General features: G+C 38.2%; 1 protein-coding gene across 1 annotated transcript in view; it reads right to left on the bottom strand.

Annotated features, from left to right (window-relative positions):
- Positions 1-1,022: 1,022 nt before the first annotated feature.
- Positions 1,023-17,744, bottom strand: part of LOC143713321 (doublecortin domain-containing protein 2-like) — a 51,389-nt gene continuing 34,667 nt past the window's right edge. The window contains exons 8-9 of the mRNA XM_077204842.1: positions 2,291-2,343; positions 1,023-1,716 (exon numbers count right to left, since the gene is read on the bottom strand). Coding sequence (XP_077060957.1) covers positions 1,144-1,716; positions 2,291-2,343 — 626 coding nt within the window. The 3' untranslated portion in view covers positions 1,023-1,143. The remainder of the gene's footprint in view (positions 1,717-2,290; positions 2,344-17,744) is intronic.

The raw sequence follows: 17,744 nt of genomic DNA, 5'->3' as shown, positions 1-17,744 counted from the left end.
AAAACTTTCCCTCCCTCTTGCAGTGACATCTCTTCTCTTCTCTGATGATGTGATTACTGGCGTTAGGGCGGGGCAACCTGTCAATCACATGAGATCGACCAATAGCAAACCACAACCATCCAATCAATTCCCCATGGACAAAATCTAGTAACTTGTTTCAGCCATTAACCATCAGTTTAATTAACTGACCATAAACACACCCACACACCAAACCAGTACAAACTCTTTGATGACAGAAGACACACTTAATGAATGGGATATCCAGACAGATTTGTAAAAGTAGTCAACTGTATTTAGATATGTATTTTAGTATGCATATAGCTTATAATTCAGGACTGATGTTAATCAACTTAGTTAAACCGGTTAGAATGATAGTATAATAATCATAATGACGACAAATAACTTGACATCATATGTCATAAACAATGGAGGAGATGCTGAAATATGAGGCATGAAACATAAATCTATATATTTAGCTTTGTTTTACAAAACAAATGTCTAAAATAAATATATTTAGCAAACATTACACCTAGCATAGCAGATACTGTATTAGCAGAGGAATGATGTTATATGGAGAATATATATTTTTTAAGTTAGCTGTTATTAAATCAATTCACATTATTGTAATCTCAATACAATATTAATAATATAATATGAATAAATTAGTAGTAATCAAAGCATTAATCATTACTCTAAAATGAATACTTCACAATTATCATTCTATCATCATTTACTCACTCACCAGCCAATTCAAACCTGTATGACTTCCTGTTTTTTTAGAACATAAAAATGAAGATATTTTGAAGAATATGCTGATCTCACTTTTCCAACAATGTGAATGAGGAGATATTTAAGCAATTATTATTTTATTATATCTCTTATTGTGTACACACACACACACACACACACATATATATATATATATATATATATATATATATATATATATATATATATATATATATATGTATATATGTATATATATATATTATACAAATATAATTTGTGTATTATTATTATTTTTTTACAAAAAAATCTCCTTTTATATTCTGGATAAAAGTCAGGTTTGGAACGGTATGAGGGTGAGTAGATGATAACAGATTGATCAGTTCTCTGTGAACTACTACTTTAAGTTTTCTCGCCCTATCGTTCAGTGTTTGCCAACCCTTCTTCACTGGGATCTGGATTCTCTGTTTTCTCCTGGTTTTCCTCTTCTGCTCCTTTCACTTGTTTCTCTTCTTCATCCTCTCTATCAGCCTCTCCGTCCTTCTTCTCTTCACTGGTTTTATTTGCCTCTGGTTCTGATTTCAGTCCGTTATCCTTTATCTCTCCATCCTCTTCTTCCTCTTCATTTTCTTTTTTTTCATCCTCTTCTTTCTCTTCTTCCCCTTCCTTATCTTTATTTTCATCCTCTTCTTTCTTTTCATTGTCTTTTTTTTCATCATCTTCTTTCTCTTCTTTTTCTTTTTTTTCATCCTCTTCTTTCTCTTCTTTTTCTTTTTTTTCATCCTCTTCTTTCGTCGCTTCTTCTCTGTCACATAGTGATTCTTCTGTGTTTTGGGCTGGTTCACTCTGTGTTTGGTAAGAGTCGTCTATTTCTGTGTTTTGGGCTGGTTCACTCTGTGTTTGGTAAGAGTCCTCTATTTCTGTGTTTTGGGCTGGTTCACTCTCTGTTTTGGATGAGTCGTCTATTTCTGGACTGGCCTCTGCTGCCTCCTTAATTAAACAACATTATACATTAGTGTGTATGGCCTGGTAATCCCCTACATTATGGGGACAAAATGTCCTCACAAAGATGGCAATATCCAAAATCTTTTTCCTTGTGAGGAAATTTTTTGGTCCTTATGAGGAAAACAGCTTATAAATCATATGAAGTGATGTTTTTTGAAAATGTAAAATGCAGAACGTTTTGTGTGATGAGTAGGTTTAGGAGTTGGGTTAGTGTAAGGGTACAGAATACAGTATACATTTTGTACAGTATAAAAATCATTGTGTCTATGGAATGCCCCCATAAAACATGGATACACAACGTGTGTGTATGTATGTATGTATGTATGTATGTATGTATGTATGTGATATATATATATATATATATATATATATATATATATATATATATATATATATATATATATATATATATATATATATATATATATATATATATATTCTTGCAAAGGCTGAAAAGCTTTCTGAGTAACTCTGTTATGAAATCAACCATATATGTGCAGATTGGGTTTATGGCAGTCTAGTAAGTATTAGAGATCATGATGAGGTTAGAGCATCTCACCTGCTTGACTAGTGAAGACTTGTCATTCTCTGCACTTCTGTCCTCTCCATCATCTGCACAAACACAAACATAACAGATAAAACAGCAGCGCCATCCATTGGTCAGGATTAAAACTACAAAGGAATTGCTGCAGGTCAATAGTTACAACTACTTTGGACATCTGATCATGTATCTAAATCCTAACTGGTAACACTTTACAATAAGGTTTCATTTATTAACATTAGTTAACTGCATTAGTTAAGTTGAACTAACTAAGAAAGAACAATTCTTCAACAGCATTTATTAATCTTAGTTAATGTAAATATCAACATTTACTGATAAAATCAAAAGTTGTATTTGTTAACATTTGTTAATGCACTGTGAACCAACATGAACAAACAATTAACAGTTATAATTTGATTAACTAATGTTAACAATGATGAATAAATACTGTAACAAATGTATTGCTCATCGTTAGTTAATTTTAGTTAACACATTAACTAATGTTAACAAATGACACCTTATTTTAAAAGTTACCTCCTAAATTGATGCTTCTGTGAAAAATTTAAGGCATGAAAGCCATTTTTCATCTTTTTTAAAAGTTTTAATATTTTTAACTGTATCAATACAATTAGCAAATGGCCACAAATGAAATAAAGAAATTCATATATAGGCCTAGTTATATAAAATACTGCAATATTAATTTAAGAAATTTTTTTATTTTATTTTTATATTTTATTGGTGAAATCAACAGTGACCAATATGATCAACATTACAGATGGTTAAAATGGTACTCAGATATGGTAGATTTAGCCTCAGAACTCCAACAAGCATGAACAGAAATAGGCCTATGTCCCACTCTTATTAAAATATCTCATTAATTAATTATAGAGTCGATTTTAAAATGACCATTAGCTTTCAATGGCTCGGTGTAATTATATTTGCAAGATTTACAGTCATACCATTGTATTCTCTAGTAAACAAGAAAATTACAAGAGTGTTTTAAATACTTAATGAGCAATAAATCCAAACATTGTGTGAAATCAATATACTCTAAATAATTAAACAGCAGAATTAATGCACCTCATATAAGTTCACGCTTTCCCCAATAGCGGCTATAAAAATATTGCTGTGCAGATGATAGCATTTCACCCAGGCATTTAATGCGTTTCAAATGCAAAACTGATTGAAGTTTAGCAGCAGAGATGAGCCGCTGTAGCAATAATGGGCTTCTTTGAATATTTTATGGAAATCGCTCACATTTATTAACTGTAGTCCAAAACCCAGACTGTAAGCAGGACCGCTAATGTAACAATAAACAGTTAAATGTGATTGAGAGAAGGGCTCGTCTCATAAAAATGCTAAATCAAATTAAATAACATTTTAAAACCTGCCTTCATTAAAGGCTGTTGGATGGGGGAGGGGGTATAAAGCCTGACTCGAATGATGCAAGTTTTGCAGCCTGTTTTTAAGCCTTTATTTCCAACACAACTAGTGTTAGTTAGTAGGTTTTATTTCTCTGCATATTAAATTAGTCTTCAGTCTTTCTTTCTGCCGTCTGTGCATGAGAATCACTGTATGTCACCGTGAAGTGTAAAGACAGCTATACACTGTCCAAGAAATGCAAAGACTAATCATAATTATGGAAATATAACACTGACATGAGGATACAGTCAAACTTAAATATTATGGCAACATACTCCAGAAGGGTATCAACTTACATTCGTTGTTGATTGGTTACTTTAAAGGGTTAGTTCACCCAAAAATTAAAAATGCATTTCATCACTTACTCCCTCTCAAGTTATCTTCTGCTGAACACAAAATAATATATTTTAAAGAATGTTGGTAATCAAACAATTGACGGTAGCCATTAACTTCCATAGTAGAAAATAATAATAATATGTAAGTAAATGACTACTGCCAGCTGTCTGGTTACCAACATTATTCAAAATATCTTCTTTTGTGTCCATTTAAGAACTGCAAACATTTTTTGTATTACAAGTTTTCTAGAATGTTATGTTTAAATATGCAAATGAGGCATTATTTAATCAATTCCCAAAAGAGAAATCTCAACACTGGAGAAAGCTATAGGTTTAAAAGTCTTGTTTTATTTTGTTGACATGACAGGGTTAAAGGTTTTTGCACAGGGGATTTAATATGTGTCTTTTCATTGACAAAAAAAAAAAAAAAGCAAATCAGGCAAATGCCAAATGAATTGATTTGGTGTATGTAAGTGCTGCTAAAGTGGATATTTCTGACTTTAAATATATGTATTGTTATTGAAATCTACAGATGCAAATATATATAAGTGCAATAAAACATGCACTTAAAAGTGTATTTTAATGTTTTCTTTCCACTAGTCTGAAACAACACGTTATGAAAAGCCAAATATAGGCCAAAATCTCAAAACTAACCAGTGCAAGAAAAAAAAAAAACATGTTTTTGCCTGAGGTGTCTTGCCTTAAATTTACTAAAAGAAATAAGGTTTACAAAAAGCAGCAATCTAAAGCATACATAACCATAACTGAAACAACCATAACAAAACAAAGTCTCAGTGGTTCAGGCAGAATCAACCACAGAATTTTAACACAGTGTTAGAGGTTTAGAACAAACTCTGGGGGGGGGGGGGGGGGGAATGATTGAAGAACATCATCTACTCCATTCATAGTTAAAAATGAAGACTTTCACAAGAGACGGTGACAAGTAAACAAAGCAGCACTACAAGTGAGATGTGTGTTTGAAAGACCTGTGTCAGATGTTCAACACTTCTCGGACAATTTTACACAAAGGACCTGCTCCAGCGGTGATGGGAAGAACTCACACATGTGAAGCTGTTAAGGCAGTCATTGGTTGCTAGGCACTGGGCCAATCTTTTTAACTCCCGCGGGCCAGAGAAGAACAAGTCCTGCTGTTTACACGCTATAGAGGAGGTATTTATGGATTATTTTAATAAAGACCTTCTAAAGCTCACTATAGCTTTCTTTCATATACATGTTACCAAGCAAACTACACGACCCACGAGACGGAGCATCAGAGCTGCTCCGCTGTAAGGAATTCTGCTTTACATTACTGTTTGTGACAAGCTTTACTTTCGTTCTTAGACCACGTGATGCATATTGAATCTGATGCAAATCAATTACAGCAGAAGCAATTGAGCCAAACATAAGAATATGGTAATAAAATGTGCAAATGCGATTGGTATGCATGCACCTGGCATCAAAAGCGTTGAATGATTTTGCTCTTATCCAAACGAGGACAAAAACATGTGCTGCTCCAGAGACAACCAATCACAGTCTTAACCTCATCAAAACTGATAGTGTATGAAATATGTATGACAGAAACATTTCATCTGATAAAGATTTTTTCTGTTTCACTTTTAAAAAATTTCACTTTTACAATTTGAGGTTGCTACGCACTTGAGATTCTTTGGGTGTGTATAAAAGATTGAACATGGATTTCAACTATTTATTGTATTAAGAATTTAAAGGTCATATATGTATATCCACCATGCAGTATCTGTAAAATTATAATAATTTTAGCAAAATAAATGGGATGGTAAAAATTGCATGTGATCTGTTGTCCTCACAGGAGTTTTTCAGGGTTCCCTGGAAAACTCCTGCGAGGACAACAGATAACGCAAACTCTGAATCAACATGCTCCAATGCTAAATTTTCCATATATTGTAATCATTATGTTCACTACTCATAATAATTACTTCAATGAGCTCATTGTTTCTGCCTTAAATCAATACATTGTTGGCTAACTGTGTGATTTGTATATGCACATTGCTGAAATACTTAGACACAGTCACCTCTGATAACAGATCACTCTAAATTGTACTGTAGACGCATGCATTTTCTGTAATGCTGCTTTGAAACGATATGTATCGTGAATAGCACTATACAAATAAATGTGTATTTAATTGAATTGAAAAGACTGTTTCACATGGCAAATGTTTACAGACAAAACAGTGGGCGGAATTTATTAAAGAAAACCCATTCAAAAGTTTTCATACACATAATTCTTAATACCGATGAAACGTTTTGTGATAGTGTTCAAGAGTTTCTCTTTATGAAGCTGCCCACTGTTGATCTGGCTTGGCTTGATTGATTGCTCCTGTTTGATCGATTGCTCCTGTCTGCCTTGCTGCTGGTCTGCAACTTTGACTGAACTAACCACTCGTTACAACCGAGGTATGCAGCAAAGCATTTGTGAAGCCACAACACGCACAACCTTGAGGTGGATGGGCTACAACAGCAGAAGACTCCACCGGGTGCCACTCATCTCCATTACAAATAGGAAAAAGAGGCTACAATTTGCAAGAGCTCACCAAAATTGGACAGTTGAAGACTGGAAAAATGTTGCCTGGTCTGATGAGTCTCGATTTCTGTTGAGACATTCAGATGGTAGAGTCAGAATTTGGCGTAAACAGAATGAGAACATAGATCCATCATGCCTTGTTACCACTGTGCAGGCTGGTGGTGATGGTGTAATGGTGTGGGGGATGTTTTCTTGGCACACTTTAGGCCCCTTAGTGCCAATTGGGCATCGTTTAAATGCCACTGCCTACCTGAGCATTGTTTCTGACCATGTCCATCCCTTTATGGCCACCATGTACCCATCCTCTGATGGCTACTTCCAGCAGGATAATGCACCATGTCAAAAAGCTCGAATCATTTCAAATTGGGTTCTTGAACATGACAATGAGTTCACTGTACTAAAATGGCCCCCACAGTCACCAGATCTCAACACAATAGAGCATCTTTGGGATGTGGTGGAATGGGAGCTTTGAGCCCTGGATGTGCATCCCACAAATCTCCATCAACTGCAAGATGCTATCCTATCAATATGGGCCAACATTTCTAAAGAATGCTTTCAGCACCTTGTTGAATCAATGCCACATAGAATTAAGGCAGTTCTGAAGGCGAAAGGGGGTCAAACACAGTATTAGTATGGTGTTCCTAATAATCCTTTAGGTGAGTGTATAGTAAAGCATTCTCTGTCAGCATTGAAGGATTTACATGTGATAAATGAAGGGAGACAGTCAGGCTGACAGAGAAGATTTCAAAACTAGAGACACGCATCACACCTTTAATCGAGGATAGTAAAAGTGCAAGGGCTTTAGATACTGCGTTGGTTGTGACTAGCTTAGTGAACTCTGTACATTGTTTAGTTCCAGCTGTACAGCCTGTGCAGCAGGGCAACTGAGTGACCATCAGACACTGTAGTCACGGGACAAAACACAGCTCTCCGTTCTGATAACAACATTAACCTTCTGGGGTCCTTGAGATTTTCTGACATGCCCTGACATTTGTGCTTTTTTCAGTTGCTTATAAACATATCAATGGCAAATGTGTAATTACACTCTATTTAACACAAACCATAATATGTGAGCAACATGTATGTACATGTTTGTATTTTTGAGGGAATATTGTTTATGCATGGTTATTGAAAAAACTAATAACTAAAGTTTCTGAAATAAGGCCACAAAACACATACTAAATATGCGTCAATAAGACTTTTGACTAATGGATGTCGTTGCCTAGAGTTTTTTCTTCAAAATGATGTGAAAATCATCCTGTCTAATCATTCACATAAAACAATAAATTGATTTAAATTTTGTAAGACACTTTTTGTTTGGAAAGGCAATATGCGCAAGGGGCGTCAACGATTTCAACACCATCATGCATATTTAGTGATTCACACCTGAGGAGACAATGGGGCCCGCATACTTAATGAGCCATTCATTCAGGTGTGCCACTGAGCCACAAGTAAGAACGCAAGAGCAATATATATGTGTGTGTATATATACTGTATATATATATATATATATATATATATATATATATATATATATATATATATATATATATATATATATATATTCTACCAAATTGGTTCACAGTTGGAAGCATCTCATTTTTTAAATATTTTCCATGTCTAGTAATTGTGCAGTTAATTCTCATTCTGTATTTTCAGTTTTGGAATATGTATCCTCTCCCCAAATTTGTCACTAATAAAACTCAATAAAAATTATTTAAAGAAAAGGCTCATATTTACCTTTTAATAGTTCCCTTTCAAGGGAACTCGAGCTGCGTTGAGACGCGGTGGGAACGCTCTGCGTGATTGCGTCGTGAAGCACGTGTATAATCAGTCCAATGGAAGAGCGAGACGTCATAGGCAGTGACGTCATAGACCAGGAAGCTATAAAGCACACCAGAAAACAGACCGCGACAGCTTCTGTTGCCTTCAGCAAGCGATCTGTGTATTCTGTCCTTGTCATATTTATTGTTGTCTGTCAAGTTGCACTACACTCACTGCTCCCGCCGGGCGTTCTTCGAGGAGGACGGTTCGGTTCGTGGTCCCCGCGCGGGTCCCGCTGTTGCCGATGCACGGCAGCGACTCGCATTTTGGGGTTCGCAAACGGATCTGACAGCGGGGGTTGGGACGGGCCCCGCCCTATCTCAGCTTTCACCTGCCAGATCCAGTGCTGGCGATTTCCAGTTCCGAGGAATTGGTATCGTTAGTGTTTTGTTTAGAAAAAGAGAACAAAACAAATAAAGATATTAAGAAAAGGCAGATGTTTGAGTTTTCAATAAATGAATAAATAAGTCAGCTCATAACTCTGTTGAATAAAGAGGAGCTTTAAAAGGAGGTTTATCTAGTGCTGTTGCTAGTTAAATATTTTCTGGCCCGCTGAACATTATGAGAGTGAAAATAAAAAGAGTTTATTAGATGAAATAAATCTAAAAACAGAAAAACTCTGTATCTCAGCCTCCTCGTCGGGGACTGCCGTTTTTTCCCTATCTCCACACCACACTGAGGTGTCGAGATCGTGGAATAAGTCGGTTTCTATTTTATGTGTTTAATGCCCAACGTCTAACTATAGTAATGCTATGGGTATTAAGTATCTTGGTATGACAGTGCCTCGGGTTAAAGAGACGCTTGCTAGCTTTCTCTCTCCCGAGTCGGCGTCATCATTTTTAACCCCGACGTTTACCGACGGTAAATTATAAAGACATGGATGAATGTGAGGTTGTCAGCACTGACGCTATTCGAGAATTGCGTCGTGCAAAAACAGATAAACTATACTGGGGAGGGACGGTTTCGAGAAATCGTTTCTCCTCTGCGTCCTCTGGGTGGCGACTCTCTGAGGAGGGTCGCAGCACGGCCAGTTCGGTTGTTTTCCTGCTGGTGGCCACGGAGTGATATATTATATATATATATATATATATATATATATATATATATATATACGTTTTTCTGATTTAAAAATAAAGAAAAATAAGATAAAATTATGTCTGTTCTTCTGGACGCTCCGCTTTCAAAAAAAAAAAACTAAGAATAAACCGTTCAGCGGCGTTCCAGAGGTTTCTTCCTCACCAATCTAATGTTCCTGAGACTGCTGGGCGGAGCAGTCTCAGTCTACTAAGCTCCTCGCAGCACAGAGTGCAAGAACGAGCATCGCCATTTGGGCTCCTCCACAATCGAAGGGGACTTGGGTGGCGGTAGCAGTCTAGCCAGTTAGAGATATGCAAGATCTGAGGACTATTTTATCTCTAAAAAAGCTTGGACAATAGGAAGCCCTGACGCCGAGGCTATCAGGCTTCTAAAGGGTGGTCCCCTCCGGGGTAGGGATGGTTTTGAGAAAATCGTTTCTCCTCGGCGCCCTCTGGGGTGCGACTCTCTGAGGAGGGTCGCAGCGCTGCCAGTTCGGTTTTCCTGCCGGTCTGCCGTTCAGGGCACCGAGGTGTCAGCGTCCCCATACGATCCTCCGAGGAGGGTCGTAGAACGGTCAGTTCGGTTGTTCCCTGCCGGTTCGCCGCTTCAGGGAACCGTAGTGACTGTTCAACCAAATCCAGAGGCCAGTCTTGAGAGACTGGTTCCCCTAGTAGAATTTCTGGCAGCGTGGAAACTACTGCCACATATTTCTCGGTGGGTCCTGCACACTATAGAAAAGGGTTCAGAATTCGGTTCTTGTCCGCCCAGATTTCTAGGGGTCCTCCCCACTGTGGTGGACCCCGAGCAGGCTTTGGTTATGGAGCAGGAAGTACTGACACTTCTGCAAAAGGAGCTGTAGAAGGGGTTCCTCCTCCCGGCAGACAGTCAGGGTTTTACTGCCATTACTTCATTGTTCCGAAAGAGGATGAGGGGTTGCGTCCTACTCTAGACCTGCGTCAATTAAACAGCAGGTTTCAGAATCTTAAGTTCAAAGTATGCTTACTCTAAATATGATTGTGTCACAGATTCAGTCCGAGGACTGGTTTGTCACAATAGACTTAAAAGACGCTTACTTATCTATCCATCATCATCACAGGAGGTTCCTGAGGTTTGCTTTCAGGGGCGATGCATACCAGTATTGGGTTCTTCAATTCGGCCTAGGTTATCACCCCACACCTTTTACAATATGCGTGGATGCAGCTCTGGCTCCTCTGAGATTCCAGGGCATTCGCGTATTAAATTATATCGACGATTGGTTGATTTTAGCTCAGTCCGAGCTTTTGGCAGTTCAACATCGAGATGTCGTTCTGTCCCACATAAGGAGGTTGGGGTTGCGGCTCAACACCAAAAAGAGTGTTCAGCATCCAGCTCAGAAGACCACTTTCTAGGTGTATTATGGGATTCGACAACAATGCAAGCACGTCTGTCTCCTGCACGTATTTCTGCGATTCTCACAGCCATAAAGAATGTAAAACTAGGTCAGTCACTCACTGCAAACAGTCTCTGAGACTGTTGGGGCTCATGGTAGTTGCGTCTAACGTAGTTACTTTTGGCCTTCTGTACATGAGACCCCTGCAGTGTTGGCTCGGGACCAAGGGGTTTTCTCCGAGGGGAAATCCGTTTTCGCATGATCAAGGTCACGCGGCTATGCCTTCGTGCCTCGGTCATGTGGAAGAAACCTTGGTTCCTCGCCCAGGGCCCAGTGCTGGGTGCTTCTTGTCGACGCGTCACACTATCGACGGATGCTTCCTTCACAGGATGGGGGGCGGTCATGAGTGGCCGCTCGGTGAAAGGTCTTTGGCTGGGGCTCATGGCAGTTGCGTCCAACGTAGTTACTTTTGGCCTTCTGTACATGAGACCCCTGCAGTGGTGGCTCGGGACCAAGGGGTTTTCTCCGAGGGGAAATCCGTTTTCGCATGATCAAGGTCACGCGGTTATGCCTTCGTGCCTCGGTCATGTGGAAGAACCTTGGTTCCTCACCCAGGCCCAGTGTTGGGGGCTTCTTGTCGACGCATAATGCTATCGACGGATGTTTCCCTCACACGTCGGGGGCAATCATGAGTGGTTGGTCGGCGAAGGGTCCGGACAACACACTGATGGTCTCGTATATCAGAGCAGATATCCTGTTGAGGCAGGGGCTGTGGCCCGGGGAATGGAGGCTTCACCCCGAGGTGGTAGAGCTTCTTAGGTAGAACTTCGGGTCAAACTACAAGTCGACCTTTCGCATCGCTTGTACAATGCATTGCCCTTGTGGTTCTCCCTCACGCATCCAGCTCCGCTTGGACTGGATGTAATGTAATAGGTGTGGTTGCTGCTACACCTATACGCTTTTCCCGATATCTTTGCTCCTGGGAGCTCTGGAGTTGTGGATACAGTGGGCTCGGCCTCTGAGGGGGTCCAGCTCATAGATTCAGGTTTCTCGACCGAGGTCGTGGAGACCATACTCCAGTCTAGAGCTCCCTCCACGAGAAGACTAATATGCTGTTCTCTGCCTGGTGCAGAAAACGCCTTCTGAATCTCGTTTCTGCCCTGTTGGTACAGTACTTGATTTCTGTAATGAATGTTTCTTTGCTGGGCTATCTCTGAGGAGAGATCCTTAATTTCGTCTTCTCCGTGGTACATAAGGCTGAGGCCTGCACGTACTTGGATTTGCACCTGGTTGGTGATAGTATTTCTTCACCCCAGATCGGGTTGTATTTCTAGGTCCCTACTAAATGTGCGGGTCATTTGTGCTCCAGGCCTTCTGTCCTCCACCTTTAATACCCCAGATCAGGAAAATCTTAAATCTGTTATGCCCTGTCCGGGCTTTGGATGCTTAGTTCCACAGAGCTGCTCAGTGGCGTTTATCAGAACAATTATTTGTCTGCTTCGGGTAACCTAAGATAGGTTGCCCTGCATCTAAACAGATAATGAGCAAGTGGGTAGTTGAGGCTATCTCACTTGCTTATGAAGCGGACAGCGTTCACCTCTGGCTGTTCAGGCCCATTCTACAAGGAGTATGGCTGCCTCTAGACTTTAATTTCGGGTGTTTCCCTTCAGGATATTTGTAATGCGGCAGGCTGGTCCTCACCTCATACATTTGTCAGATTTTATGACCTACACCTCTCCACTCCCGGGGCTAGGTTGCTTGCTTCTAGTGTGCGCAAGGACTACATAACGGGCATTTGTCTTATGGCGTAGTGGGTATGGGGTTCCCACCGCGTCTCAACGCAGCTCGAGTTCCCTTGAAAGGGAACGTCTCAGGTTACGTATGTAACCCTGGTTCCCTGAGAGGGAACAAGACGCTGCGTTCTCCTGCCATACTTCCTGCATGCCCTGATCGACTTGCTTCAGGCTTTTTCAGAAGCTGTCGCGGTCTGTTTTCTGGTGTGCTTTATAGCTTCCTGGTCTATGACGTCACCGCCTATGACGTCTCGCTCTTCCAATGGACTTATTATACACGTGCTTCACGACACAATCACGCAGAGCGTTCCCACCCCGTCTCAACGCAGCGTCTCGTTCCCTCTCAGGGAACCAGGGTTACATACGTAACCTGAGACGTTTGTTTACATCTACCTTGTAAATATATTTTTTTTATTAAAAAGGTTACAATTACAACAACAATTCAAGTGCAATCTTTCTTTGTAAAAACTAAAGTATACATTTTATCAAACATATTTCAAAGTTAAGAATTCATTACTTTGGATATAGCCTAGGCTACATTAGAACAAACACATAATAACATATTATTTGATTACTTTATTTTTGAGAAAACATACTATAGGCTATTTAACATATGAGCAAACATTGGCAAACAAAAGTTTATTTGAGGTGGCAAACATTTTACTGTAAAAATATATAATCTATCCAAAACTAGTCAATGAAATGTTGTCTTTCATAAGTCTGTAACATAGGTCTTTCGTTTATATAAATAAATATAATGTTAATTTGCAGTTTAAGACGTTGCTTATACAAATACATTTTATTTCAACATATTTCAGTCGATTTTTACTCATCTCAGTATAGCAATATAGTTTGCTAAAAGCGGGTCATTCATTCACACACAGAAACGCGATTCAAATTTATACTGTCTTTTTGCGAGTTGTGGTAAACAGCGCATATCTGCTGTTCATTCATTCACACACAGAAATGCGATTCACTTGAGAATGAAAAAAACTTACTACAGTATTCCTCAGCTCAGCTGAATCTGTTGCTCCTCGAAATACCAGCACTTCTGAGGTAGAGTTCAAAAGAACAGTATTTATTTGAAATAGAATCTTTTGTAACACTACCGTTCAAAACTTTGGGGTCAGTAAGTATTTTTATTTTATTTTTTGGGGGAAATAAATAAAATAAATCAATACTTTTATTCATCAACGTGGAATTAAATTAATCAAAAGTGACAGTAAAAAAAAAAACATTTATAATGTTTCAAAAGATTATATTTCAAATAAATGCTGTTGTTTTTACCTTTCTGTTCATCAAAGAATCCTACAAAAATGGTACAAAACTGTTTTCAACATTGATCATAATCATAAATGTTTCTTGAGCATCAAATCCTCATATTAGAATGATTTCTGAAGGATCATGTGACTGAAGACTGGAGTAATGAAGCTGAAAATTCAGCTTTGATCACAGGAATAAATAATATTTTAAAATATATTAAAATCGAAAACAGTTATTTTAAATTGTAATAATATTTCACTACATTACTGTTTTTTGTTGTATTTTAATTCGTACCGACCCCAAACTTTTGAACGGCAGTGTATACATATAATCCAAATATAAATGAAAGTCAAAGGCACATTTTTAGTACATAGTCATGCCTGGAAACATATCCTGTTAAAATAGGCTATATGGGCCACTCTACAGAATTTGTTCAAAGTTAGAGTTGGAAACATTTTGAAAAGAACATTTTCTTTTCCCATAAATTTCTTATAAAGTATTCTTTTTTAAAGTACCCTTACATTGGAACAAATACTATAATAACATCTTAGTTGATGAGTTTAATTTTTGACCGAACATACTATATATTTACATATGAGCAGAAACTGGCTAACAAAAGCTTATTTGATGTCTATTTTAGAATTAAAACGTTATAATCTATCCAAAAACTATGAAATGTTGTCTTTCATATTTCATCTGTAACATAAACAACAGCGCCCATCTGTGCCCTTAATTCATTCACAAACACAGAAACGTGATTCAAATTTAAACAGTCTTTTTGCCTTTACAGAAACTATTCCATATCGCGATAAGAACAAAGCACAAGAATAAAAAACGTACTCACAATTCTCGGCTAGATGTGTCGCTCCTCGAAATGAAAAAAGAAACCAGCACATGTTCTGAGGTAAATGTCCCAGGATTATTCCTCACACAGCCTCGCAAGACGAAATAGTACATTGATCTGATGATTACATTTGTTGTGTTATCGCGTTTATAAGGGGCGTTGACACGTTTGCATGTGTTGCTTCAGATCATTTGCGTTTGAATACCGCGCGCTCTCCGTGGGCGTGTCACATTAGCAGAATAATGAGCTGAGAGAACGATAATGAGATCGGCTGACACCTCTCTCTTTTTTTATAGATTACATAAACAGATAATATTTATTTTAGTTTTGAATTAGATATTTTAAAAGTACAAACTTAAATGATTATAAAGATATATTGCTCATGCCTGGGTGAATAGTATTCGCCGAGCTTTGTTTAAGTTTAGAGACGTGCTCCAGAAAAAAGTTAACGGAGACAGAGAGGCAGAAAGCACACCCTGTTTATTTTCTTTATTTTACAAAAGCACAATGTTTTATTTCGATTGTTAGTGGACACATAAAAAAGTACACATTCAACAGTTTATTTTTTTATATTTCTTAAGTCTGTATGACCAAAAATGACAGAGTTTTTTTAAATCTATTTTCCTGCTATGTGAAAAAAATCGAGCAAAACGCGCCGGTGCGTTTCTCGACCCCAGAGGGTTAAACAGGGTCTCCCCTCTCAGTGAAACACCCACTGAGAATCCTGTTGAAAGTGCCCTAGTTATTGGTGATTCTATTACACGGATTGTGAAAATAGAGACACCAACCACCATAGTCACATGTTTGCCGGGAGTCAGAAGAGCGCCTGACATCAAAGCAAATTTAAAAGTGCTGGCTAATACTAATCGTAAATTCTCTAAGATTATTATTCACGTCGGCACTAATGATGTTCGACTTCGCCAGTCGGAGATCACCAAAATTAACGTTAAAGAGGTGTGTGAACTCACAAGTACCTTGTCAGACATTGTAATTTGCTATGGCCCCCTTCCTGTTTGCAGGACTGATGAGATACTTAGTAGACTGTGCTCACTCAATGGCTGGCTGTCTAAGTGGTGTCCGCAAATAATTCATAGATATCATAGATAATAGAATATAGATATAGAATTCATAGATAATTGGAAAAGTTTTTGGGGCAGACCTGACTTGTTGAAAAGAGATGGTATTCATCCCTCCTGAGGTGGTGCTGCTCTTCTCTCTAGTAATATGGCACATAGTCTTAGAGTTCAAACATGACAATCTGGGGCTCAGGTCAGGAAACAGACAGACTGGCTAAACCGACCGTCTGAGCTGTCTCACGTCACCAAGGTCAGATAAATCCCATCACATAGAGACTCTTTCATCTAGATATCATCATATAGAGACTGTGTCTTTTCCCCAAACTAGAACATACAAAAAACTCCTAAACCCATTAAAGGGTAAAAATGTAATTGATGTTCAACAAATAAAAAGCAGATATAATACGGATGAACAAATGATAAAGCTCGGGTTGCTGAATATTCGATCCCTTACTTCAAAAGCACTTATTGTTAATGATATGATTACAGATTCTAACTTAGATGTGCTGTGTTTGATAGAAACCTTGCTAAAACCAGACGATTCATTACTTTACATGAGTCCACCCCGCAAGATTACTGTCATTAACATGAGCCTCGTCTGAAAGGCAAAAGCGGGAGGTGTTGCTGTAATTTATAGTAATATCTTCAGAATTACTGAGAAGTCTAGTTTTAAATATAATTCTTTTGAAGTGTTGGTACTTAATGTAACATCTAGTGTAAATAATAAATCATGTTTGAGATTTGTGCCGGCTACTGTATACAGGTCACCAGGGTACCATACAGACTTTATCAAAGAATTCGTTAGTACTGTCTGCAGATAAAGTCCTAATTGTTGGTGATTTTAATGTACATGTAGATAATGAAAACGATGCATTGGGATTGGCATTTAAAGACATTCTGAACTCTATTGGAGTTAGACAACACGTGTCAAGACCTACTCATTGTCGTAATCATACTCTAGATCTAATATTATCACATGGAATCAATGTTGATGCCGTTGAAATTCCACAGCGGAGTGATGACATCTCAAATCATTATCTAGTCTTGTGTATACTTCATTTATCCAAGGCTGCAAAGTCGACTCAGTGTTACAAATATGTTAGACCTATCACTTCTGCCACTAAAGATCACTTTATTAATAATATTCCTGATCAGTTTCATCCCCTCAGCATCCCAGATAGCTTAGAAGAACTCGATATTGCGACAGAAACTTTTGACTCTCTCTTTTCCAGCACTTAAGACACAGTTGCTCCATTGCGCTTAGAGAAGATTAAAGAATATAGTCCAATACCGTGGTACAATGAGCACATTCAGGCCCTTAAGAGAGCAGCCAGAAAAATTGAGCACAACTGGAAGAAAACAAAACTTTACGTTTTTTTCGCATTTCATCGAAAGAGAGCACGATTGCGTACAGAGAGGCCTTAACCCTTAGGGGTCGACAAACGCACCGGCGCGTTTTGCTGGATTTTCTTCACATAGTAGCACAATAGACATAAATTACTCCATCATTTATGGTCATACAGAAAAAATAAATATGAAAAAGAATCTGTAAAATGTCTACTTTTGTATGTGTCTATTTACAATCAAAACAATACATTGTGATTTTGTAAAATAAAGAAAATAAACAGGGTGTGCTTTCAGCCTCTCCGGCTCCGTGAACTTTTTTTCTGGAGCATGTCTCTAAACTTAAACAAAACTCAGCGAATACTCGTCACACATGCATGAGCAATATATATTTATAAACATGCAAGTTTCTTCTTTTAAATGATCTAATTCAAAATGATTCAAACGAAATATTCTCTGTTAATGTAATCTGTATGAAAAGAGAGAGATGTCTGTTGTTCTCATGTCAGCTCATTATCTGCAAATGTGAATACGCTCACGGAGAGCGCGCTCTATTCAAACGCAA

This window comes from Siphateles boraxobius, unplaced genomic scaffold, assembly GCF_051911475.1.
Source record: "Siphateles boraxobius isolate OS27281-9 unplaced genomic scaffold, OSU_SipBor_1 12, whole genome shotgun sequence".
NCBI classification, from domain to species: Eukaryota; Metazoa; Chordata; class Actinopteri; order Cypriniformes; family Leuciscidae; genus Siphateles; species Siphateles boraxobius.
This window is presented reverse-complemented; position numbering and strand designations above follow the sequence as displayed.